Raw genomic sequence first — 25,322 nt, 5'->3', positions numbered from 1 at the left:
AATTAACAGTGCCACCAACGGTGCAAGAGGGTTCCCTTTTCTCCATATCCTGTCCCCCATTTATTGTTTCTGCATTTTTTGATGATGCTCACTCTGACCGTGTGAGGTGATACCTCATTGTAGTTTTTAATTTGCAAAGAATCTGCCTGCAGTACAGGAGACCCGGGTTCTCTGGGTTGGGAAGATCCCCTGGAGAAGGGAAAGGCTACCCACTCCAGTATTCTGGCCTGGAGAATTCCATGGACTGTATAGTCCATGGTGTCACAAAGATTCAGACACGACTGAGCGACTCTCACTTCCACTTTTCGTTTCATCTGAAAATGAGCGATGCTGAGCATTTTTTCATGTGTTTATTGGCCATCTGTATGTCTTCTTTGGAGAAATGTCTTTTTAGGTCTTTGACCCATTTTTTGATTGGGTTGTTTGTTTATCTGATATTGAGCTGCATGAGCTGCTTGTATATTTTGGAGATAATCCTTTGTCGGTTGCTTCATTTGCAATTATTTTCTCCCATTCTGAGGATTGTCTTTTCATCTTGTTTACGGTTTCCTTTGCTGTACAAAATCTTTTAAGTTTAATTTCCCTGGTGGCTCAGACGGTGAAGAATCTGCCTGCAATGGAGGAGACCAAGGTTCAATCTCTGGATCAGGAAGATCCCCTGGAGAAGGAAATGGCAACCCACTCCAGTATTCTTGCCTGGAGAACCCCATGGACAGAGGAACCTGGAAGGCTACATAGGGTCGCAAAGAGAGAGACTTAACACTTTCACTTTTCAGGTCCCATTTGTTTATTTTGGTTTTTATTCCCATTATTCTAGGAGGTGGGTCATAGAGGATCTTGCTTCAATTTATGTCAGAGGCTTCTGCCTATGTTTTCTTCTAAGAGTTTTATAGTTTCTGATCTTACATTTAGGTCTTTAATCCATTTTGAGTTTTTGTGTTTGGTGTCAGAAAGTATTCTGATTTCATTCTTTTGCACTAGCTCTCCAGCTTTCCCAGCACCACTTATGGAAGAGACTGTTTTTCCCCATTGTATATTCTTGTCTTCCAGTGGCTACTGGAGCAGGCGATATAATACTATTAGGATTCTTTTCTAGCCACTGGCAGCTGACACTCAGAAGGCCGCCCTGGCAGGTTCTTCCCTGTTGCTCAGAGGGTAGCCCTGATTGGGGTCCTTCTCAGTTGTTCAGTGCAGCAGGGGCTCAAAGGGCAACACTTGCTGGGGTCTTTCTCCATTGGTCAGCTGCAGGCGCTAACACTATGGGACGAGAGAGGCTACAGTCATGGTGACTGTGGTGACTACTGCTACGTGTGTCTCAGCAGTAGGGCCCTGCCTCCATGGCTGCCCAACTTTCACCCAAAGGCATTTTTTCCCATAAAGCAGAGATCAAAAACTCAAATGTCTACATAAGGAAAATATGGCTGGGTAGAGCACATAAGGGAGAGTCAAGGGCTGCTGGCAAGCTGGAGAAAATAGGCCCTTTTCCCTAATCACATGGACATGTGCATGCATGCTGAGTCGCTTCAGTTGAGTTCAGTCGCTCAGTCGTGTCCGACTCTTTGCAACCCCATGAATCGCAGCATGACAGGCCTCCCTGTCCATCACCAGCTCCCGGAGTTCACTCAGACTCGCGTCCATTGAGTCAGTGATGCCATCCAGCCATCTCATCCTCTGTCATCCCCTTCTCCTCCTGCCCTCAAACCCTCCCAACAGCAGAGTCTATTCCAGTGAGTCAACTCTTCACATGAGGTAGCCAAAGTACTGGAGTTTCAGCTTTAGCATTATTCCTTCCAAAGAAATCCCAGGGTTAATCTCCTTCAGAATGGACTGGTTGGATCTCCTTGCAGTCCAAGGGACTCGCAAGAGTCTTCTCCAACACCACAGTTCAAAAGCATCAATTCTTTGGCGCTCAGCCTTTTCACAGTCCAACTCTCACATCCATATGTGACCACAGGAAAAACCGTAGCCTTGACTAGATGGACCTTAGTCAGCAAAGTAATGTCTCTGCTTTTGAATATGGTATCTAGGTTGGTCATAACTTTCTTTCCAAGGAGTAAGCATCTTTTAATTTCATGGCTGCAGTCACCATCTGCAGTGATTTTGGAGCCCAAAAAAAATAGAGTCTGACACTGTCTCTGCTGTTTCCCCATCTATTTGCCATAAAGTGATGGGACCAGATGCCATGATCTTCGTTTTCTGAATGCTGAGCTTTAAGCCAACTTTTTCACTCCCCTCTTTCACTTTCATCAAGAGGCTTTTAGTTCCTCTTCACTTTCTGTCATAAGGGTGGTGTCATCTGCATATCTGAAGTTATTGATATTTCTCCCAGCAATCTTGATTCCAGCTTGTGTTTCTTCCAGCCCAGCGTTTCTCATGATGTACTCTGCATATAAGTTAAATAAGCAGGGTGACAATATACAGCCTTGACGTACTCCTTTTCCTATTTGGAACCAGTCTGTTGTTCCATGTCCAGTTCTAACTGTTGCTTCCTGACCTGCATATAGGTTTCTCAAGAGGCAGGTCAGGTGGTCTGGTATTCCCATCTCTTCTAGAATTTTCCACAGTTTATTGTGATCCACACAGTCAAAGGTTTTGGCATAGTCAGTAAAGCAGAAATAGATGTTTTTCTGGAACTCTCTTGCTTTTTCCATGATCGAGCGGATGTTGGCAGTTTCATCTCTGGTTCCTCTGCCTTTTCTAAAACCAGCTTGAACATCTGGAAATTCACGGTTCACGTGTTGCTGAAGCCTGGCTTGGAGAATTTTGAGCATTCCTTTACTAGCATGTGAGATGAGTGCAATTGTGCGGTAGTTTGAGCATTCTTTGGCATTGCCTTTCTTTGGGATTGGAATGAAAACGGACCTTTTCCAGTCCTGTGGCCACTGCTGAGTTTTCCAAATTTGCCGGCATATTGAGTGCAGCACTTTCACAGCATCATCTACCAGGATTTGAAAGAGCTCAACTGGAATTCCATCACCTCCACTAGCTTTGTTCATAGTGATGCTTTCTAAGGCCCACTTGACTTCACATTCCAGGATGTCTGGCTCTAGGTGAGTGATCACACCATCGTGACTATCTGGGTCGTGAAAATCTTTTTTGTACAGTTCTGTGTATTCTAGCCACCTCTTCTTAATATCTTCTGCTTCTGTTAGATCCATACCATTTCTGTCCTTTATCAAGTCCATCTTTGCATGAAATGTTCCCTTGGTATCTCTAATTTTCTTGAAGAGATCTCTAGTCTTTCCCATTCTGTTGTTTTCCTCTATTTCTTTGCATTGATTGCTGAGGAAGGCTTTCTTATCTCTTCTTGCTGTTCTTTGGAACTCTGCATTCAGATGCTTATATCTTTCCTTTTCTCCTTTGCTTTTCGCCTCTCTTCTTTTCACAGCTATTTGTAAGGCCTCCCCAGATAGCCATTTTACTTTTTTGCATTTCTTTTCCATGGGATGGTCTTGATCTCTGTCTCCTGTACAATGCCACAAACCTCCGTCCATAGTTCATCAAGCACTCTGTGTATCAGATTTAGTCCCTTAAATCTATTTCTCACTTCCACTGTATAATCATAAGGGATTTGATTTAGGTCATACCTGAATGGTCTAGCGGTTTTCCCTACTTTCTTCAATTTAAGTCTGAATTTGGTAATAAGGAGTTCATGATCTGAGCCACTGTCAGCTCCTGGTCTTGTTTTTGTAGACTGTATAGAGCTTCTCCATCTTTGGCTGCAAAGAATATAATCAATCTGATTTTGGTGTTGACAATCTGGTGATGTCCATGTGTATAGTCTTCTCTTGTGTTGTGGAAGAGGGTGTTTGGTATGACCAGTGCATTTTCTTGGCAAAACTCTGTTAGTCTTTGCCCTGCTTCATTCCGTATTCCAAGGCCAAATTTGCCTGCTACTCCAGGTTTCTTGACTTCCTACTTTTGCATTCCTGTCCCCTATAATGAAAAGGACATCTGTTTTGTGTGTTAGTTCTAAAAGGTCCTATAGGTCTTCATAGAACCGTTCCACTTCAGCTTCTTCAGCGTTACTGGCTGGGGCATAGACTTGGATTACTGTGATATTGAATGGTTTGCCTTGGAAATGAATAGAGATCCTTCTGTCGTTTTTAAGATTGCATCCAAGTACTGCATTTCGGACTCTTTTGATGACCATGATGGCTACTCCATTTCTTCTGAGGGATTCCTGCCTGCAGTAGTAGATATAGCGGTCATCTGAGTTAAATCCACCGATTCCAGTCCATCTTAGTTTGCTGATTCCTGGAATGTCGAGGTTCACTCTTGCCATCTCCTGTTTGACTACTTCCAATTTGCCTTGATTCATGGACCTGACATTCCAGGTTCATATGCAATATTGCTCTTTACAGCATCGGACCTTGCTTCTATCACCAGTCCCATCCACAACTGGGTATTGTTTTTGCTTTGGCTCCATCCCTTCATTCTTTCTGGAGTTATTTCTCCATGGACCTCCAGTAGCATATTGGGCACCTACTGACCTGGGGAGTTCCTCTTTCAGTATCCTATCATTTTGCCTTTTCATACTGTTCATGGGGTTCTCAAGGCAAGAATACTGAAGTGGTTTCCCATTCCCTTCTCCAGTGGACCACATTCTGTCAGACCTCTCCACCATGACCCGCCTGTCTGAGAAACAGACAAATAAACCAAGGAACAGAACACAGTGGCCAGAAATGAACCCACATTTTATAGGCAAATAATCTAGGCCAAAGGAAGCAAGAATAGTACAGGAGAGGAAAGATAGCCTCATCAGTAAATGATGTTGGGAAAATTTAACAGCTATATGCAAAAAAACAACTGGAAAAAACTACTTTCTCACAGTATACACAAAAATAAATTCAAAATGGATTAAAGACATATATAAGACCTAAAACCACAAACCTCTTAGAAGAAAGTAAAGGCAGTAAGCTGTCTGATATCACTCTTAGTAATATTTCTTTGGATATGTCTCCTCAGGCAAAGGAAATAAAAGCAAAAATATCCAAATGGGACTTCATCTAAGCTTTTACATAGCAAAGGAAACTATTAACAAAATGAAAAGGCAACCTACTGAATAGAAGGTATTTGCAAATTTATATGCAATAAGGGGTTAATATCCATAGTATACAAACAACTTACATAACAAAAGATAAAAAAGAAACTGATTTAAAAGTGATCAGAGAATCTGAATAGACATTTTTCCAACAAAGACATACAGATGGCTACAGACATAAGAAAAGATGCTCAACATTAGTAATCATCAGAGAAATGCAAATCAAAACTGCAATGAGATATCACCTCACACATCAGAATGGCTAGTATCAAAAAGATAACAAGACATGTTGGCAAGGATGTAGAGAAAGGGGAACCCTTGTGAACTGGGAATGTAAATCGGTACAGCCACTGTGGAAAAGAGTATAGAAATTACCCAAAAAAATGAAAAATAGAACTAGAACTACCTCATAATCCAGCATTTCCTCTCCTGGGTATTTATCCAAAGAAAACAAACTTACTCAAAGAAAACTAATTAGAAAAGATATATGTACCTCTCTGTCATTGCAGCATCATTTACAGCAGCTAAGATATGGAAGCAGCCTAAATGCCCATCAGTAGATGAATGGATAAAGAAGTCGCGGCATATATATTTATAGAATGGATATTACTCAACCATAAAAAAGAATGAAATCTTGCTTTTTGTGACAACATGGATGGACCTAGAGGGTGTTGTGCTAAATGAAATAAGTCAGAGACAGACAAGTACTGTCTGATTTCACTTATATGTGGAATCTAAACTTCAGAACAAATGAACAGACATAACAAAATAGAAACAATTCTAATTACAGAGAAAAATTGGTGGTTGCCAGAGAGGAGGGAGGAAGGGAGGAAAGAAAGCAGTGAGGGAGATTAAGAGGTACAAACTTCCAGTTGCAAAATAAGTCATGGGCACAAAATGTATAGTATAGCTATGTGACATCTTTGTATGCTGACAGTATAATCACGGTTACTGTCTTGAAGTGAATAGAAATATCGAATCTCTACATTGTGTAACAGGAACTAATATAGCATTTTCAATTATACTTCAATAATAAACTCATAGGAAAAGAGATCATATGTGTGGTTACTCAGAGGCAGGGGGTTGTAGAAGGGAGAATTCAGTGAAAGCAGTCAAAAGGTACAGATTTCCAGTTATATGTATAGGGATTAAATGCACATGATAAATATGAACAGTAGGATGTTATATATAAAAGTTAAGAGAGAAAATCCTGAGTTCTCATCACAAGACAAACATTTTTTCTATTTCTTTAATTTTGTATCCATATGAAATTATGGATGTTCACTAAACTTATTGTGATATAATACCCTAAACTTATGTGCTGTATGTCAGTTATATCACAATAAGATGGGAAGAGAAAAAGATGTTGGCACGGATGTAGGAAAATTCGGACTCTCATATGCTTCTAGTGGGAAGGTAAAATGGTATGGCACCTTTGGAAAACAGCCTGGCAGTTCCTGAAAATGTTAAAGATATAGTTACTATATGACCCAGCAATTCCACTCCTAGACAGAATTCCACTCCACCCAAGAGGACTGAACACTTGTACATGCATGTTGTACATGCATGTTGATGGGGCTTCCCAGGTGGTGCTAGTGGTAAAGAAACTGCCTGCCAGGGCAAGAGACATGAGAGATGCGGGTTCAGTCCCTGGGTCAGGAAAATCCCCTGGCAGAGGGCATGGCAACCCATTCCAGTATTCTTGCCTGGAGAACTCCATGGACAGAGGAGACTGGCAGGCTACGGTCCATAGGGTCACACAGAGTTGGACATGACCGAAATAACTTAGCACACATCAGTTCAGTTCATGCATGCATATAAAAGTCGATAATAGTATTTTTAATAGCCAAAAAGTCGAAACACCAAAATGCTCATTAACTAATGAATGATTAAACAATATGTAGTGTAATATACAATGGAATATTATTCAGCAATTTTTAAAAAGTGCCAATAGTTGCTAAAATGGATGATCTTTGAAAATACTATAGCAAGTGACAGTAGCCAGTCACAGAAGACCACATACTGTATGTTTCCATTTGTATGATTTATCAAGAATAGGCAAATCCATCCAGATAGAAAGATTAGTGTTTCCTTAGCCTGAGAGTGGTTGGGGAGAAATGGGTAGTGATGGCTAATTGGTACAATGTTTCTTTTTGGAGGTGATGAAATGTTTTAATATTGAGAAGATAGTTTCACAGTTCCATGAATATACTGTAACCCCCTGAAGAACATTGTAAATAGGTGAATTTTACGGTTTGTGAATTATTCAGTAAAGCTTTCATTAAAAAAAAAAAAAAAAACACCTAAGATGCCACAGAAGTGATACACACAACAGTGTGAGATATTTAGATTTAGATACAAGTCCTTGAACCTAGTGAGGAAGTGTGGCGCCCCAGAGGAGAATGGTGGGAGCCCAGAGGGGACAGTGCCCAGTGCTTAATGCTCCACTTAAAGCACTGACCTGCTGACTCAGGCGGTCCTTGCCTTGGACCCACAAACGCCTGTCTCCCAACAGACCACTGACCTCGTGACCAGGCTGCCCCTCCTCCGCTCTGCCCAGGAAAAGAGAACCCTTGGGGTGACACCAGGCAGCCCTGCAAAGCAGTGCCCAGCGTCCTCAACCCCCATCGGCGCACCCAGCAGCTTATCAACGACCGTGGCGTTGTCTCCTGTTTCTCCCTGTCCCGTCTGGGAAGCTGTCGTGTGAGAACAGAACAGGAAGCCTGCGCTCCTGCGGCTGCCAGGTTCTGGCCTCGCCGCGGCTTGTTGGTCTGCTCAAGACTGAGCTTGAACAAGCCGAGCCCGGGTGCCTAGCTACACCGCGCGGGCAAAGAGTACCAAGGAGCCAGAGGTCGGGGCTGAACGCGAGAAGCAGAGCGCGGGGCGGGCGGGCGCGCGCGGGGTCTCAGGGTGAGCGCGTCAGGCTGGCGGCGCGGCAGGCCCAGAGGGGAACAGAGCCAAGGTCGCGGAGCGAGAGTCAGGGCGCCCATTCCCACCAACCCGTTGGCAGAAATCACAGGCTTTCTCTCCTTTCCACCCGCTATTTTAGTTTCTCAACTGCCCAATCAAAATCCAAGCCCGTGGTAGCTTGTCACAAGTCTCTGGGCAGAAAGCGCTGTTTAGGTTAGAAAGGGGACTTTGCAGTCCGGAGTCTTTCTCGGAAGTCTGTTTTCCGAGAAAGGGGAGGGGCCAAGTTGGTTTCCTTGTTTGTTTGTGTTTGTTTTTGTTTTCTCCCCTAGTCATTAGATTAGCGACTCTCATTTTCTGGAAAACTGGTTCCTAATGGTATTATGTCTCTCTGGGAGAAGTTTTGAAAATTAATAGGGCTGCCTTTGCTTGTTCCGGGGATGGGGTCCCTCTGGATATTTAAGGGCTGAGCCAGGGACCCCAGCCTATACACGACTGTTTCTTTCTTCCTCTCCATCTTTGAAAACCCTGCTTGTAATCTGGGCTTTACAATCACATGATGAAGTGAGTTTTGTTTTTCAATTATTTTAATTTTTTTCCTTGATTATTTACTGATCATTTACTATGCCAGACCCATATACACTGAATTTTCCAAGACGGCAACTACCAGGCAACTCAAAGGAAGATATGTATTTGAGTTTTTCTTGTTTGTTTGCTTTTGGTTTTCTACCTAGAGATTTTTCACCGTTTCAGAGAATCACACCGCAGCAAGCAGTACCATATCTGAGCTGGAGCCACGCATATAATGCAGCCCTCAGGCAGCAGTGCCATGGGTGACGGAGACCCTAGGCCAGCTGCGAGCACCTGGCGCTGCTTTACGGCAGCCAGTGCAGCCGGGCTAGAGCGTTCACACCCTGAGTCGCTCAGCTTTCGTGATCGAATTAGCAAAAAGATGACCACTGAACAGTTGCTGTAAACAGGAGGTGCCAGATGTGACTGGAGTTGGAGCCTCTCATCCACACTGGAGCCCTAGGGACTGTGCCCACCTCAGTCTGCCAAGCCTGAACTTGACTGCCAACTCCCTCTCCTAGAGCTCTAACAGGTAATCACTGGTTAGTAGCTGAGAACTGTTCATTTTACAGATAAGGAAACCAATGACAGGAAATGTTAAGAGATTTGAAAAAGGATCAACTGTGACAGAGGCAGGTCTAGACACTCTGGAAGCAACTCTAGTTGGTTTTTTTCCCCCAACCAGCTCTGTACGAAGTTTTTCCTTGTATCTCCTGTTGTGGTTTAGGCAATTTTATGTGTTCTAGTGAGCTGTGAAAATAAATAACCACTGGAAATAAAGCAGTTGCCTAGAGCTTTACATTTTACAGAGCTCTTCTTACCACTGTCCCCTTCTCAGAATAACCCTAGAACAGAACCTGACTCAGAGTAGATACTCCATATTCACTGAATGAATTATTGACCAAATAAATGAGTAAACATTTGATGTAAAGATGATTCTCCCATTTATGGATTTGGTGACAAAGAATCAAGATAGTAATAATGACTTTTCCAATTTCTTTTGTGGAGTTAGAATTCAGACTTAAACAGAAACATGACTTTTCCCATTCCATTTGTGGAATTAGGATTTAAACTCAAGTCTGAGTTCAGTGGCATTCACTCACACTTTAATGCTTTGTTTTTGGTGTTCAGTCACCAAGTTGTGTCCGACTCTTTGCAACCCCATGGACTGCAATACACCAGGCTTCCCTGTCCCTCACCATCTCCTGGAGTTTGCTCAAGTTCTTGTCCATTGAATCGGTGATGCCACTCAACCACCTCATCCTCTGTCGTCCCCTTCTCCTTCTTCCTTCAATCTTTCCCAGCATCAGGGTCTTTTCCAATGAGTCAGCTCTTCGCATCAGGTGGCCAAAGCAATGAAACTTCAGCTTCTGCATCAGTCCTTCCAATGAGTATTCAGGGTTCATTTCCTTTATGATTGACTGGTTTGATCTCCTTACAGTCCAAGAGACTCTCAAGAGTCTTCTCCAGCACCACAATTCAGAAGCATCAGTTCTTTGGCACTCTGCCTTCTTTATGGTCAGAAACTTATAACTTACAGTGGAAGTTTGTGATTACATGTGCTGTGCATCCACCAGAGGAAGTTTACAAGAAACCCACAGTAGCAAACTGATGCCCCACCCATGGCTGTGAGTCCATCCCCAGCTTTTTCATATTTTGCTGCTCTCAGTTAGCACGTGCGCATTACCCCTAGGGCTGCAAATTACCCTCAGGCAATGGAGTGAGCTGGAAGTACCTGGGCATACTGTGTTTCACCCCTCACACTCCTGGCATCACCCAAGCAAAGCCAGGCTGATGTGGAATACCAGAGCGCAGCTCCTTTGCTACAAAGCAGGACAGTCTCTGACGTGCACTCCTGCGTTCTGAGCTCCCATGGGCCTGGGTTGAGGGTAGGATTTTTGAAATCACACCCTCATTTGGCTTCTTCTCATTTCCTATCCTTCATCCCCACACCCTCTTAGGTTTCTCCTGGAAGCCCTAAGTCACAGATTAATACATCCAGATCCTTGACTCAGGGCCTGCTTCTGCAAGAACAAGATGTAAAACATTCACTGACTCTTCAGATGAGGAAAATGGTATGCACAGTTGCAGACGGCTTAATATACCTAGAAAACCACTTCAAGTAACAGTATGGCATTGTGTGGCATCAAGAGCCCGCTCTGTTTTCTAAGTGAAAAACAGTAAAAAGAGGAAGTGGCCCATGGGGGAGAGGAAGATTGCACATCATTGCCGTCTTCAACTGAGCCTGTGTGCTATAGAAATACAACATCTCCTTCAGTTCAGTTCAGTCACTCAGTCGTGTCCGACTCTGTGACCCCATGAACTGCAGCACGCCAGGCCTGCCTGTCCATCACCAACTCCCAGAGTCCACCCAAACCCATGTCTGTTGAGTCAGTGGTACCATCCAATCATCTCATCCTCTGTCATCCCCGTCTCCTCCTGCCCTCAATCTTTCCCAGCATCAGGGTCTTTTCAAATGAGTCAGCTCTTCCCATCAGGTAGCCAAAATATTGGAGTTTAGCTTCAACATCAGTCCTTCCAAAGAAGACCCAGGACTGATCTCCTTTAGGATGGACTGGTTGGATCTCCTTGCAGTCCAAGGGACTCTCAAGAGTCTTCTCCAACACAATTCAAAAGCATCAGTTCTTCTGCGCTCAGCTTTCTTTATAATCCAACTCTCACATCCATACATGACCATTGAGAAATGGTCCACCTTGACTAGACGGACCTTTGTGGACAATGTCTGCTTTTTAATATGCTGTAGTTTTGTAGAATTTGTGATCATCTGTGTTGTGGAGGACTAAGGAAGATAAATAACTCCGTATCCAAATAATGAGAGGAGACGTATGGGATTTAGTGCATAGCAAGTACTTGGGCTCCCCTCATAGCTCAGTTGGTAAAGAATCTGCCTGCAGTGCAGGAGACCCAGGGTCAATTCCTGGGTTGGGAAGATTCGCTGGAGAAGGGATGGGCTACCCACTCCAGTGTTCTTGGGCTTCCCTTGTGGCTCATCTGGTAAAGAACCCACCTGCAATGTGGGAGACCTGGGTTCAGTCCCTGGGTTGGGAAGATCCCCTGGAGAAGGAAAAGGTTACCCACTCCAGGATTCTGGCCTGGAGAATTCCATGGGCTGTATAGTCCATGGGGTCCCAAAGAATTGGACACGACTGAGTGACTTTCACTTAAGTAATTGATATGTGATCAAAGTGTGATTTGTAATCACATTTACTACTTGGTGGTTTTTTTTATTAAACCCTTCTTGTGCTCTCTGAAGTATCAGAATATTTTCTACTGCATAACATTTCCAATTAAGGTACTCACAGGTAACTTTATTTCTTTTAAGATATCTGGGACCCCAATTTTAGTCTTCAGGTTTTTTGTGTTTGTTTTTTTTTTGTAAAAGCTTAGAATTCAAGGAAAAAGTGAGGCAAAATCTTGATGGCTACATCACAGAGAAAATGCTGATTTTATTAAAGGCTTTGAGTTTTACCTCAAGTTTAAAATATAAGAAATATAAGTAAAAGCGACAGCGCAAACGTATTGGGACAGTAGTTGTCGACAAAAACTGCTGCTGAGCCGCTTCAGTCGTGTCCAACTCTGTGCGACCCCATAGATGGCAGCCCACCAGGCTCCCCCATCCCTGGGATTCTCTAGGCAAGAATACTGGAGTGAGTTGCCATTTCCTTCTCCAAAAACTAGATATGAATATTTGCCAGGCCTCTGTACTGCTTCCTTTTATGCCATGTTTTCACTGAGGACAGTGGAAACAAAGTGAGATATAACAATTATTCCAAAAAATTTAAAAATAATAAGTGACCAATTTTTAAAAGATAGAACAAAAGTTAAAATCTCCTGAAAAACTAACCACACTAGGGACTTCTGGTAGTCCAGTGGCTAGACTCCACCCTCCCAGTGCAGGGGACCAAGGCTCAATCCCTGGTTGGGGAACTACATCCCGCATGCCACAGTGAAGATCAAAGATCCTGTGTGCCACAACCAAGACTCAGTGCAGAAAAATAAGTAAAAATATTTTTTTTAACTAATCATACCAAAATGAACATCATCTCTGGGTAGTAGAATTCACAAGTTGGTTTTGGGTTTGGTTTTTTTTTTTTTGCCTATACAGACTTTGTGTTTTTCGAAAATTATGAACATACATTCAAATAATAAAAGAAGTATGTAGAATTATATTTTAAAACTCTGTCTTCATGTTCTCCTGACATCTTGGCCCTTGCCCCTAGATAAACATCATTAAGAGATTGTTGTATACATTTCTGGACCTTTTCTTGTTGGTGTTAATCTGCTTAGAGAGGTTGAGAAAAAAAATTAAAAGGTAAATATGGTTTGCTTTAAGCCTATATAAAAATGGGATCAGAGGTAGCACCTCAGCGTGGAATACCTGAGATGGTAAATACTGATGCTCTGAAATGAATGAGCAGGCTGACTGCCATGTTGCCAAGATCTGAGCACCATTCTTGAGGAATGTTATCCACAAACCACTAAGTTAGAGTCACAGTCTCATCTCTTGATGTTTCCTTATAGGTCCTTGGGTCAACAGAGCAGTTCTGTTAAAGTTGTTGAATTCTAACCTGCGTTTCTGTGTTTCTTTATAGACTCTTCCAGGTGTTTTTTTCTCCCTTTACTATGGTTTATTGCCTTTAGTCACAGCTCCCACCCTACAGCTTTTTCTCAGTATCACTTGCTTTGGTCAGTGAAGTTATGGGGTTCTCTCAGGCTACCCTGCAGTTCTAAAACTTGCATCCAATTCTGTGCTGTCTTTCCCTAGTTTCTTGGATCTTTCTAAATTATCCGAAGTGGGAAATTACATGGAAATGCAAGGAGAATCTATTTAACAAAGATCTCTGTAACATAAGATGGAGAATGATGGGTTGAGAGAAGCCAGTGGGATCCAAAAGGTGGTTCACTCAGTCGTGTCCGACTCTTTGCAACCCTGTGGACTGTAGCCTACCAGACTCCTCTATCCGTGGGATTCTCCAGGCAAGAGCACTGGAGCGGGCTGCCATTTCCTTCTCCATAAGAGAAATTACAAAGGTTTATAATACTTTCTTTATTTTCATTACTTGATGATGTGTGTGTTATGTGTGTTGTCGCTCAGTTGTGTCCGACCCTCAGCGACCCCATGGACTGCAGCCTTCCGGGCTCCTCCATCCGTGGGACTCTCCAGGCAAGAACACTGGAGCGGGCTGCCATTTCCTTCTCCATAGGAATTACAAAGGTTATAATACTTTATGTTCATTACTTGATGATGTGTGTGTTATGTGTGTTGTCGCTCAGTTGTGCTCGACTCTTGCGACCCTGTGGACTGCAGCCCGCCAGGCTCCTCTGTCCGTGGGATCCTCCAGGCAAGAACACTGGAGTGGGCTGCCATTTCCTTCTCCAATGCATGAAAGTGAAAGTGAAGTCTCTCAGTTGTGTCTAACCCTCAGCGACCCCATGGACTGCAGCCTCCCGGGCTCCTCTGTCCGTGGGAGTCTCCAGGCAAGAACACTGGAGCGGGCTGCCACGCCCGCCTCCAGGGCGCCTCCCGACCCAGGGATCGAGCTTGAGTCTCGTGTCTCCCGCCCCCCAGTGCAGGCAGGCTCTTTACCACTAGCGCCACCTGATAGGGGGCAGTTTTAAAACAGTTATAAAAGAAATTTCTTGAAAGAAAAAAATTTATATATCAATTAGCAAAACAATTCTTCAAATAATCAATTTGCTCCAAACTGAGCGACAGCTTCCTTGGGCCCTTTCACCAGCATAGACTGGAGTGAGACCAGTTCTCTGCCTGGGAGAATGTGGGCAATATTGATAGGTCCTACCCTCCTTCCATCTGGCCAGGCCATGATAGGTGGTGGTTGGCTCAGCTGCCACATCTCCATGTTGAGAAGAGCAAGGCACAGGCCTCACTGTTGGCCACGGTAAACAGCAGGAGGGGAACACCACTGCTCAGAGTCTGAGCCTGCAGTTTCCCCTTCTAATCCCCAACTCCCATCCCTCCCTCAAATCCCTCCCAACTCCCTCCAGTACATATGGTTTCTGAAAAACACCAGCTGACACTAATGAAAATGACTTGCTTTCTCTTTATTTACCCTCATCCATACCTTGAATGGGCTTCCCTGGTGGCTCAGAGGTTAAAGCATCTGCCTGCAATGCGGGGGACCGGGGTTTGATCCCTGGGTCAGGAAGATCCCCTGGAGAAGGAAATGGCACCCCACTCCAGGATTCTTGCCTGGAGAATCCCATGGATGGAGGAGCCTGGTGGGCTGCAGTCCACGCAAAGAGTCTGACACAACTGAGCAACTTCACTTTCACTTTCATGCCCTGAATAACAATTCAGAGCAGGGCATTACTTACCAGACCGGCTTTGGTGTATGATACAAATATAAAATGCATGTACTTATATATAAAGGCTTACAATATATATTTTCTAGAAACTGCTTTTCTGCTTCAGCCATAGAACATGGGTATTCTTCCAAGTCAGAATATAAGATCTAATTCTTTATTACTTTTTAATTTGCAACTGCAGTTATATTTAATAAGCTTAATTAAGCTCCAGTATTTATCCTCTTTGATCAATCTCTTCTTCTGAAATGGGAGACTAAAGCATGCTCCAAAGTGTCATTACATTGAAACATCAGTCAGCAAAGCAGCTTTTCACAAAATAGTTGAGTGACATGGAACAAAAAAGTCTTTATGATGTAACTCAATGGGTTTCAACCTTGGCTGTACATAAGAACTATGTAAAAATTTAAGCAAGTACTGTGAAAACTTACATCCACAATAACCTGCGCATGCTGTCTATAGCAGCTTCATCCATAATTACCCAAATTTGGAACAAACCAAAATGTACTTCAGTAGATGAGAGGATAGACTGTGGTACATCCAGATAATGTAATATTACTCAAAGCTTAAAGATGAGTTATAAAGTCATTTTCAAAAGACATGGAGGAACTTTAAATGCATATAACTACATGGAAAAAGTCAATATGAAAAAGCTGCATATTGCATGATTCTGGATATAACATTTTAGATAAGGATAAACTATGGAGACAATGAAAAAAAGATCAGTGATTTCCAGGGGTGGCAGAAATTAATAGGTAGAGCACATAGTTTAGGGCAGTATGATGATTGATACATGTTATGATATTGGGTTGGCCAAAAAGTTCATTTGGGTTATACCTATGGAACAAAACACCAAGAACAACCTTAAATTATGAACCTTGTAGGTTCATCAGTTTTAACAAATGTACAACTCTGGTGGGGGATTTTGACAGTGGGGGAGGCTATGCATGTGTGGGTGCGAGGTATATGGGAAATATCTGCACTTTCCCCTCAGTGCTGCTGAGATCCTAAAACTGCTGTAAAAAAAAATAAGGCTTTAACTAAAAAAAAAAAAAAAAACAATAATAATACTGGTATGTGGGCTCCATACTTACAGATCGTGATTTAGTTGGTCTGAATTGGTGCTTGGGAAGGTGGCGGGTTTTTTTAATAGGCTTTAATTTCTAGAGCTGGTATTTTTTATTAAGTTCCATAGGTGATTCTTGAAGGAAAATTACATGGCTCAAAATAGCCAGGAATTAAAACTCCCCTCCAGGTCCTCCCCACGATCCTGTGCAAAACAAACAACTCTCTCACCCAAAGAAAAAAATGGACGTTAAGGCTGATAACACCCAGCCTCTGGCCGATCTCCAAAATTCCTTGCCCCAGCCATTTAAGAGAAAACTACTCTGAACAACCTTGAAGAACAGGCCCCCTAAGGGACAGTAGCTTTCCACATACATGCCTACATATACATACTTTTTTCTTGGGTTAAGGCAGCAGCTCACTAATCTGACTACTGCCCCCTCTCACCTCATTAACGGTGATGTGTTCCTGTAAAGTGCCGGCCTCTTCTTTTTCCAAACCCCGCCTTCTCTGACTCCCTTACCCTACAACCCTAATGTGTATCCAGGGTGCACATTTCATCTCTGCACCACTGTTTGTCATACCTCTAGACATCTCACCATTTTACTTCCTTAACTCAGGCCCCATTTAACAACCGGAAGAACCACTACCCAGTAAAACACAGCACAAACAAATGGCTTCCGTAACTCTTTACCTAAAGTTTGTGTTTTTGCATATTGAAAGTTAGTCAGTCAGTCAGATAGATAGATATTAGAGAAAAGGGAACCCTAGTACATAGTTGATAAGAATGTAAATTAGCAATCGCTATGGAAAACAACATGGGAGTTCCTTAAGAAATAAAAACAGAACTACTGTACAATCTACCTGAAGTTTTTTATTCCCTGAACACATTCTCCTCTCACCCAGTTCTTCGGTTGTAACTGTGCTATCTGCTCATCAGGATGTATTTTAACTATTTAAGTGCATGTCTCCACCTCCACTAAGGCAATTTGAGAGCAGTGTTGAGTTTTATTCACCTTGTCAGAACCTAGCACTAACTCAAATTCACGGTCAGGTTTTTAAAAATGCACCAACCTGATCATCAAGTATACACTATGCCTCATGTATGCCTTATGAGGCTCTAAGTCTAGTATTTTTCATTGGGATATATCGCTTGCTAAAGCTCCTCCAGATACTTTCGCTCCTTCTGAGAGTCTGCACATCCCTCGTTCCTTAGCCCAGGGAGCAGAATTCTGGTTAAAAGACAGAAGCCAGATCTCCCAGCAGACCACAGACCCTCTACTTATTTAACTTCTTAGGGAGGCTTTCCCTCATTTGTAAAATCCAAATAGCTGATGCTCCTTCCACTGTGAGCAGCCCTACACATCAGGAATTTATGTTCTTCTCCAAACAACGAATGAAGGCAGTAGAAGAGGAGCTAAAAATAAATACTATACACATCAAGTTTTACCACATTTTAATTAGTAAAACAAAATAAAATGAAAACAGGCATAACCATGTCTCAACAGAAGAAAGAAGTAAATATCATTTTATATGACACAATGCCATCCACCATAACACATTTCCAATAATTCTGACAAATATCTGTCATAACATTTTGCAAAATTCTAAGGAAAATTACAAATTGTGGATTTACTCTAAATATGCATAGCTATCTGATTACAATTTGTGTGCAAAACACCCTGACCAAGATGTTGATGTTGAACATCAGAGTTCTTCCCTCCACACCGCTAAGATGCTGGCATAGCACCTCCACTGCAGCATACTGCCAACACAGACCAAACTACAGGGAAAGGCAGGCACAATGAACAATTAAAAGATGTTTGTGGTAATATCAATGTAATTTCTAATTATGTGCACAAAGCATAAAAGTGTATCAGTATTAAAAAGCAAGAAAACAGAATTTGGAATTAGTCCAACCCAAATGAGGCATCGTCAGACCTGGGGGGGGAAAAAAAAGAGTTATTACCAAATACATTTATTTTATTTAGATTACAGATAGCACCACCAAACTTATCTAACTTGTGCTGTATATAAATCATTCTTGGTAACAGTAGTAGCTGCAGGAGATTTTCCAGATGAATTAAAAGAGCATAACCTACTAGTTTATCCCACTGATCCACTAACAACATTAAAGAAAAGGATACTGGTATTAGAGTTCACATCCTAACTGCACCACTTAGTAACTGTGTGACGCTGGGCAGGTTAGCCAAACTCTCTGATGCTCTCACAAATTAACTTCCCTGTCCTACAGTGCAACAGGAAATGTGAATAGGTTTTCCATGCCAAGATACACTGAGTAATACAATTTCCCAGAAAAGCTGGATTATCTGCCTCTGGCCTCCACCTGAAGTGGCAGGGAAGTCCAATCCCTCCCTGTTCCATGCTGCTGGAGTTAGGTGTGAGAGCTGCAATACATCTGTTACAGTGTCTTTACACTGAGTTACAACAATCTTGTTTCCACTTCTCTCCTCTGTTGGACTGGGAGCTTTGAGACCCAACTACAGTGCCCAGATACTTAGGAATGGTGTCTCTGCAGAACCACGTCACTCTTCTCTTCAGGCTATTTAGCAAAGAGCTGCCACGCAAAGGGAGGGACAGTTCACCTTTGAAGGCCCAGAGGTGCCCAACATGGAAATGGCAGCAAGAGCAAACACTTGCAGGTGCTGCCTCTGCCTGTAACCCCACACCTGCAGCTCCTCTGTCCTCCCTTTAGAGGGTTAGTGATGCTGGGAAAGTCACACCCAGGACCACGGCCTTCCTCATCTCCCCCGCTCCCAGGGGCAGGGAATGGGACCCCATGGGATTCTTCTCTGCCTGCTGAATTGTTACCCTGATTAATGTCTTCCAGACTGTGAGGCTTATCATATTAGAGCTGTCTGTAATGGTCCCCAGGATACTGATATTACAATAGGGTTTCTTAAGGTTAGAAACCCACCTTGATGGTGCTGCTTAGAGGTCTCGATCTGTGGAAAAGAAGATGGAGAAAGAAAACAGTTAAGTTTGACTTCTGAAATGCTGCTTACTACAAAAGTCTAAAATTGTTATGAACAAAGATGGCAGAAGAGCCTGTGAGGAAAAACCTAGACGTTTCCTACCAGCCGGAGATCCCAAGCCATCCAGAGAGCTGGAGGAGGCCAGGGTTGGAGGGCCCTACCGTAGCAGGGCTTGCACTCAAGGCCCGTGCCTTCCGGAGACCCTCCTTGGTCCTGGGTGTGCCCGAGGCTGCCAGGAGAGCCGAGGAGGCCACAGGGAACAAGCCTTGGGAGTGCCTGCGCACGTGCCGCTGCTCCCTGCTCTCACTGCAGGGAAGCCACTGTCTCAGCGACCACACTGTGCCCAGCTCTCTCAGAGGGTGCCACTACGCAGAGCTTCAGTAACACTCCTGATAATCCCAGGATGCAGATGTCTTTATATCAAAGCAGCTTTATGCCGTGGCTGTGCTCAGATACAACTGTCAGTGGTTAACCAAAGAACTTGACAACTTACCCCACTTAACTATCTTGGGTTGTGTTAGAGTAACGTGATTCACTCGGCAGCTGTACTGATCCTTGCTGTTGGGAGTGAACTCAGCGTGGGACAGAAGGTAGAAAGACCAGTCCTTGCTGAAAGACAGGTCTGACTGCTCCGATTTAATCTTCTCCCCGTTCTTCAGCAAATCGATTTCAATCTGGGGTGGATGGAACCCATACACATAGCAGTTCAGGTAATTTGGCTTTCCATCTTCTGGCGGGTGTCTTGAGTATACCTGGACCTCTGGAATACCTGAGGAGCGGCAGGGAAAGACCCATGAAATTGCAGAGTATTCCACTTGGGGCTCCTTTGGTCTGAAGCTAGATCAGGCACCAAATGTTTATACTGGATCCTCCATTTCTCCCAATTCCTCTTTCCCTCGGGCCAAATGACCTTCCATTTTTGCAAAAGGCCACCTCCAGTTTGTGGGAAACGCCATGACTTAGTATCTCTCCCACATAATCCCCTACACAGGCCTTTCAGGCTTTTCCTGGCAGATTTCTGGTAACATCTTTTTCTGTCAACGGACACTATGCTGTATCTTTTAAGAACTGTGTGGAGGCTCCCAAGAGGGCTTCACGGCTCCTCAGCACATAGAATCTGTATCGCTCAAGAGTCTACATGATTTGGCCCCAGTCGACTGATCGGGCTTCATTTCTCACTTCACACACCCTCCAGAGTGGCCACATCAAAAGACGCCCATATTATACCCTGTTTCAGCCCCGCCAGTTATTTTCCTCACATTTGCTTCTTTCTTCCTGGTCTCCTGTCTAGATGCACACCCACCAGACTTCTCAGCAGGTGCCTAGTACAGAGCCCTGCACAGCGCAGCTGCCCGGTAAACGGCAGGTGTAATCATCATTACCTCCTCGCTCAGGTTCCTAACAGAGTCCACCCACGGTGTATTTCCACAGAACACAAGCTGTTCACCATGTCTATAGTTTACATGACAAACCTCTATCTGAACGTGTACCCGATTCATGAGCCAGACAAGAAAGAAGCAAAGGGAAACACCGACAGGAGCTGGGAACACCTTAGATGAGCTGGGTGAGACCAACAGAAAGAGTGAGGCCTGCGGCAAATGGGAAAGATCAGACTCTCCATCAGGACCAAGTGGCGTAATGCATGTGACGGTGGGAGCTGCGTTGTTAATGAGCACGGTCAAGTGACTTCCACATCTGCCAGGCTGCGAATATGACACATTGCTACAGGACAGGTGGATTCCAAAATGAGACGCACGTTTAGACCCTCCATGAGGATGTGGAAGAAAGTACTATAAGCTCTGTATCTACATTTTCTAAGTGAACTGTTAATGCTGCTAAACTTACAGACTGATATAAATATATGTATATAATCCACTTAGATACAAATGCACTCAGGGGACATGATTACAAAGGTCAGTTCATCCTCTATGTCCAGGAGGCACAGAGGAGGAGGAGTCCAGGCCACTGTGACTGGATGTATCTCTGTAGAATCTTCCAATCATCAAAGAAAAGATCCCTAGTCCCACTAAGAGCTAGACTGGAAATACTATGAAGCCCTGGTATTTTTCCAACGTTCAAAGTGAAGATAAATCAGAAACCTCTATTTACACCTCTTTTTACCTCTATTTAAACCTTTATTTACATTTGAGCTTCTAATAAGTGACAGTTAAGTTGCTCAGTCATGTCCGACTCCTTGCGACCCCATGGACTATCGAGTCCATGGAATTCTCCAGGCCAGAATACTGGAGTGGGTAGCCTTTCTCTCCTCCAGGGGATCTTTCCAACACAGGGATCGAACCCAGGTCTCCCCCCATTGCAGGTGGATCTAATAACTAGACCATAACACATCCAACAGCACAGGTTCATCCCACCTGGAATCCTCCCTTTGAGGGAGCTAGGCAGGTTTGTGCCGGGGGGTGGGTTTGCAAGGGTATCACAATAGTGATTTCCAAAAGGAGGAGGTGTATCCGACAGGTCTGGGTTTGAATCTGGCTTCGGCCACTTACTGCTTCTGCATTTTGGGGAAGAGCTATTTTAGCTTCTGTAGTTTAACTGAAAATTTACGCCCAGACTGAAATAAAACCTACACAGGGAAAGAGCAGAAAATAGATCCCCCCCTCCCAAAGTGAATCACACTTACATGTTATTTGTATGTCTTCTAGAAATCCCCTGTGTATTTTCCAGGCATGTATTCTCTTGGAAATTTTCTAATGAACATACTTTTTAATATCTGCTTGTTATTTTTTGAAAGCATTCTATGGCCACAACAAAATATCAATAGTGATAATACAGACATCATGTGTTCTTTTGGCAAATACATTTTAAATTCCATTTTCACATGAAAGAGAAATCTGAGCTTCACTGTGTTTAGAAGGTATCTGAACACAGCGTCCCTGATAACCTGGGTAAGTGTGTTGATTATTCAGCCCTAGTTTTACAACCTTTCTGACTGATAAACCTTCACTTACTCAAAACTGAAAGTAGAGAGACACTTCATATTGGAAAGAACCAGGCAAGGAGCCAAAGGAGGAAGCCCTTTGTGAACAAAGGTCACAGAGGCCCACGGCTGCCCAGCTTGCTCCCTAGAATCTCACCCCAGAAGATTGTGGAAAACGTACCAGTGACTGCCCAAGGGGCGCACCACCAGGCCAAAGGCTCTGGTCAGGCTCTACTGTCTGCCACTGATCCCCTGGCGGGATTAACTTGTTTCAACTTTTCAGCCTCCATTTCCTCATTTGTGACACCCTGATGATAGGCAGTCTAGGTTGGTCATAACTTTCCTTCCTTTATGACCAACGAAGACAGCATATTAAAAAGCAGAGACAGTACTTTGTCAACAAAGGTCCAACTAAGTCAAGGCAATGGTTTTTCCAGTAGTCATGTATGGATATGAGAGTTGGACCATAAAGAAAGCTGAGCGCCGAAGAATTGATGGTTTTGAATTGTTGTGTTGGAGAAGGCCCTTGAGAGTCCCTTGGACTGCAAGGACATCCAACCAGTCCATCCTACAGGAGATCAATCCTGGGTGTTCATTGGTAGGACTGATGTTGAAGCTAAACTCTAATACTTTGGCCACCTGATGGGAAGAGCTGACTCATGTGAAAAGATCCTGCTGCTGGGAAAGATAGAGGGCAAGAGGAGAATGGGACGACAGACGATGAGATGGTTTGATGGCATCAGCGACTCAATGGACCTGGGTTTGGGTAGACTCTGGGAGTTGGTGATGGACAGGGAGGCCTGGCCTGCTGCAGTACATGAGGTCGCAAAGAGTCGGACACGAGCTGAGTGATTGAACTTCACTGATGACAGACACCGTATTTACATCGCAGACCCCTTTCAACAATTAAATGACAGCACACAGCGCAGGATAGACAGCTGTCAACGGGGACCTCTATGATTGTTATTAAAAGCGACGTGTAAGGAGAAACAAGAGAATTAACGACGAGCATTGGTTTCTTAAACCTCAAGGCATTCCACCAAAGTCTCCGAAAATTCCTCGTTCTGGTTTGGTCCCTTATTTGGGGAAAAGTACAGAGGGGCAGATGAACCTGCCCGGCTCCTGCTGGAAGCTCCAGGCCCTCAGGATGCCAGCTGGCCGACATACCCTGGCGGCGACTCCCCCAAAGCCCACGCGTTGTCTCCACCCGTTCGCAGCCCCCAACCCTGCCCTCTGGGACCCGCCAGCCCGCCCCCAACACGAGATGCGCGGGGGCAGCCAGAGCCCCGCGAAGCAGCGGAAGAGAATCCCTCCCCCACCTCGCCCGCCCTGAACCACATCCGCACCCAGGAACTCCGTCCCGACCCGCGCGGTACCGTCCGGCCGAGCCAGCGGCTCCCTCCCCACATCCCGGGGAAGCTGGCGACCTGAGGTCGCACCCTCTCCCCACTCCCCGCGCACCCCGCCGCTTCCACTGCCCGAGACGAAGCCGGCTGCTCCTCCACCGAGCTGGGATGGAAAACTTGGGAGCGGGACCGGGGTGGACAGAGTTAGTGCCCAGGGTGCCAAGTGGGTGTGATCGGGACAGGACGGGCTGGCGGAAGAGGGGAGAGAGGAGAGGACACTCACGCTGGATGGCGTCCAGTCCAGACAGCGACAGCAGGCCGAGAAGGACCAAGGCCGCGGAGACAGCCATCCTTGCAGCAGCTGCGCGGGTGGCCGAGTGAGCGGCCGGGGGCCGCGCTCGCCTTTATACCCCGCATTCAGGCAGCCAATCGGAAGCCTGCCCGCCGGGCCGTCACAAGTCTCCGAGCGAACTAAGCCGGGGCAGGTTAGAAACACGCTCCCCGTTTTCAGTTTCATTTTCTAGTAAGTCTCATGATGCTGAGGAAGGCAGGGTTGGGCTCGGTGCCTTCGCTGCCTGTACATCAGCGCCCTCTTATCTGGGGTGCGCGCCCAAGCTTGGGGCGCGACCCGCTCACCCTAGAACTTCAGTGTGGACGGACCTTCGCTTTTTGGAACAGCACCGGAAAGGCTAAGGGACTCGCGTACCTTGCATGCCACAGCCGGTGAGGAGCCTGGCACCTGATTATCAGTCGGGAAAACTGAAGCATAGAACTGTTCAGGCTAAGGACAGAGGCCGAACGGTACTGGGCAGAATCAGAACTCGGTTCGCAATTCCAGCCCAGAAATACATTGCACGTCCTCTGGATTCCCTGGGCAAGAAAAGTTTCCAGGAACCTCGAGGCGTCGTGGTGCCAGCTCGGAGAACCATCTGGCAGGGAGGAGGACCTTCTTGCTTCCTGAATATTTTCCAAAATGGAAAGGCATTTCGGAACGTCTGTGCCAAGAAACTCTGGTCCGTATCTTGCCGTTGTAATTTAAGTAATTGATGGTTTCTGGAGAAATGACCACTGATAGTAAAACCTCTTCTAAAAGCAGTAACTGCCTAGAGCATTAGAGTATCTACCGCCTCGAGGAACTTTACTCCCTGCGACTTAGCACACTAGAATGGTGGTTGGCAGGGACTAGGTACTGGATGAACCGGATGAGTGAGTGTACAGATGAGAGGCTGCTTAAACTCCTGAAGGAAGGAACGGCTGAACATGTGAGGGAGTCCGTGAATAAACCCTAGGCTGTAGGAATTACCTCGTTATATTTTTAGGGATAGGAAAACAAAGGCTGAGGTTACAGACTGGCCTGATATTGACGTCATTTGCGCTTCAGACACTCGGAAGATAGAGGACTGGACAATTTTAGTATGAATTTGGGTTGCATCTTCTGTGGACTCAAACAAAGTTAGACCTATAGATTCTAAGAGGGTGTCAGTGTTACAAAGACTCGTTAAGAAAACTCCTTCTCCATAGATAACATAAAAAGGAGCTGACGTTACCTGGTGGCTGAGTCCAAGGCTCATTTCTGGAGTGGAATACCCGGAAGAGGAAGTGAACCTGGGGGCCGAGAGTGGCAGAGGTCTTGGAAATCACCCTGGTGTGCAGTTGAAGGGAGTTGGGTGGTGCTTCCCCAGAGAGCCCAAGAAATGTCATCTAGATTCTTTCCCCTACTTTTAGACCTTTCGGTAATCCCTGCTGTGGAGCTTGAGTCGACACTAAAGAAAGCAGGTTACTCTCCACAGACCTAATGAAGGGGAATGTGCACAGAGAGAGCCCCAGGGAGCACATAGTGGGTGTTCTGTGATGACTGAGAGTCTACTACGATTATTGATGCTCTTTACCTACTTTTTCTACCAGCTCGCTCTATGGCTCTCTTGAAATAAGAGAATAATTGTCAGATATAATGTCATGAGGAAAGACATTCCTTCCCCTCCCATTTGTTTGTTGTTAACTCATTTAAGGCTCTTAAGGCCTGTAAAGTTATGACCAATCTAGACCGCATATTAAAAAGCAGACATTACTTTGCCAACAAAGGTCCATCTAGTCAAAGCTATGGTTTTTCC

The 25,322-nt window shown here is 44.6% G+C and overlaps 1 protein-coding gene and 1 long non-coding RNA gene across 3 annotated transcripts; one reads left to right on the top strand and one right to left on the bottom strand.

The window, feature by feature from the left end:
- Nucleotides 1-7,544: 7,544 nt before the first annotated feature.
- Nucleotides 7,545-17,786, top strand: LOC132660144 (uncharacterized). Its single transcript, XR_009601391.1, has 2 exons — nt 7,545-7,895; nt 8,686-17,786. It is a non-coding gene; the product is annotated as an uncharacterized LOC132660144 (long non-coding RNA).
- B2M (beta-2-microglobulin) lies at nt 17,371-23,590 on the bottom strand. Of its 2 annotated transcripts, XM_012180604.3 has the most exons (4): nt 23,495-23,590; nt 19,421-19,696; nt 18,870-18,897; nt 17,371-17,872 (listed from the first exon to the last, which is right to left on the bottom strand). In XM_012180604.3, exons 1-3 carry the CDS (start codon nt 23,559-23,561, stop codon nt 18,884-18,886), a joined length of 357 nt encoding a protein of 118 aa, XP_012035994.1. In that variant the 5' UTR covers nt 23,562-23,590; the 3' UTR covers nt 17,371-17,872; nt 18,870-18,883. The 2 variants fall into 2 exon arrangements, with proteins under 2 accessions (XP_012035994.1, XP_060274677.1); XM_060418694.1 differs by having other exon boundaries at nt 17,371-19,696.
- Nucleotides 23,591-25,322: the final 1,732 nt, after the last annotated feature.

This window comes from Ovis aries, chromosome 7, assembly GCF_016772045.2.
Source record: "Ovis aries strain OAR_USU_Benz2616 breed Rambouillet chromosome 7, ARS-UI_Ramb_v3.0, whole genome shotgun sequence".
Lineage (NCBI taxonomy): Eukaryota > Metazoa > Chordata > Mammalia > Artiodactyla > Bovidae > Ovis > Ovis aries.
Note: the sequence above shows the minus strand (reverse complement) of the source record. Positions and strands in the feature narration are given on the sequence as shown.

Excerpts from the sequence above, each read along its gene's own strand:
- B2M (XM_060418694.1), bottom strand. The coding sequence starts at position 23,561 with ATGGCTGTCTCCGCGGCCTTGGTCCTTCTCGGCCTGCTGTCGCTGTCT. Across the intron at positions 19,697-23,494 it reads TGGACTGGACGCCATCCAGC|GTATTCCAGAGGTCCAGGTA; the intron begins GTGAGTGTCCTC and ends GCCGCTCCTCAG.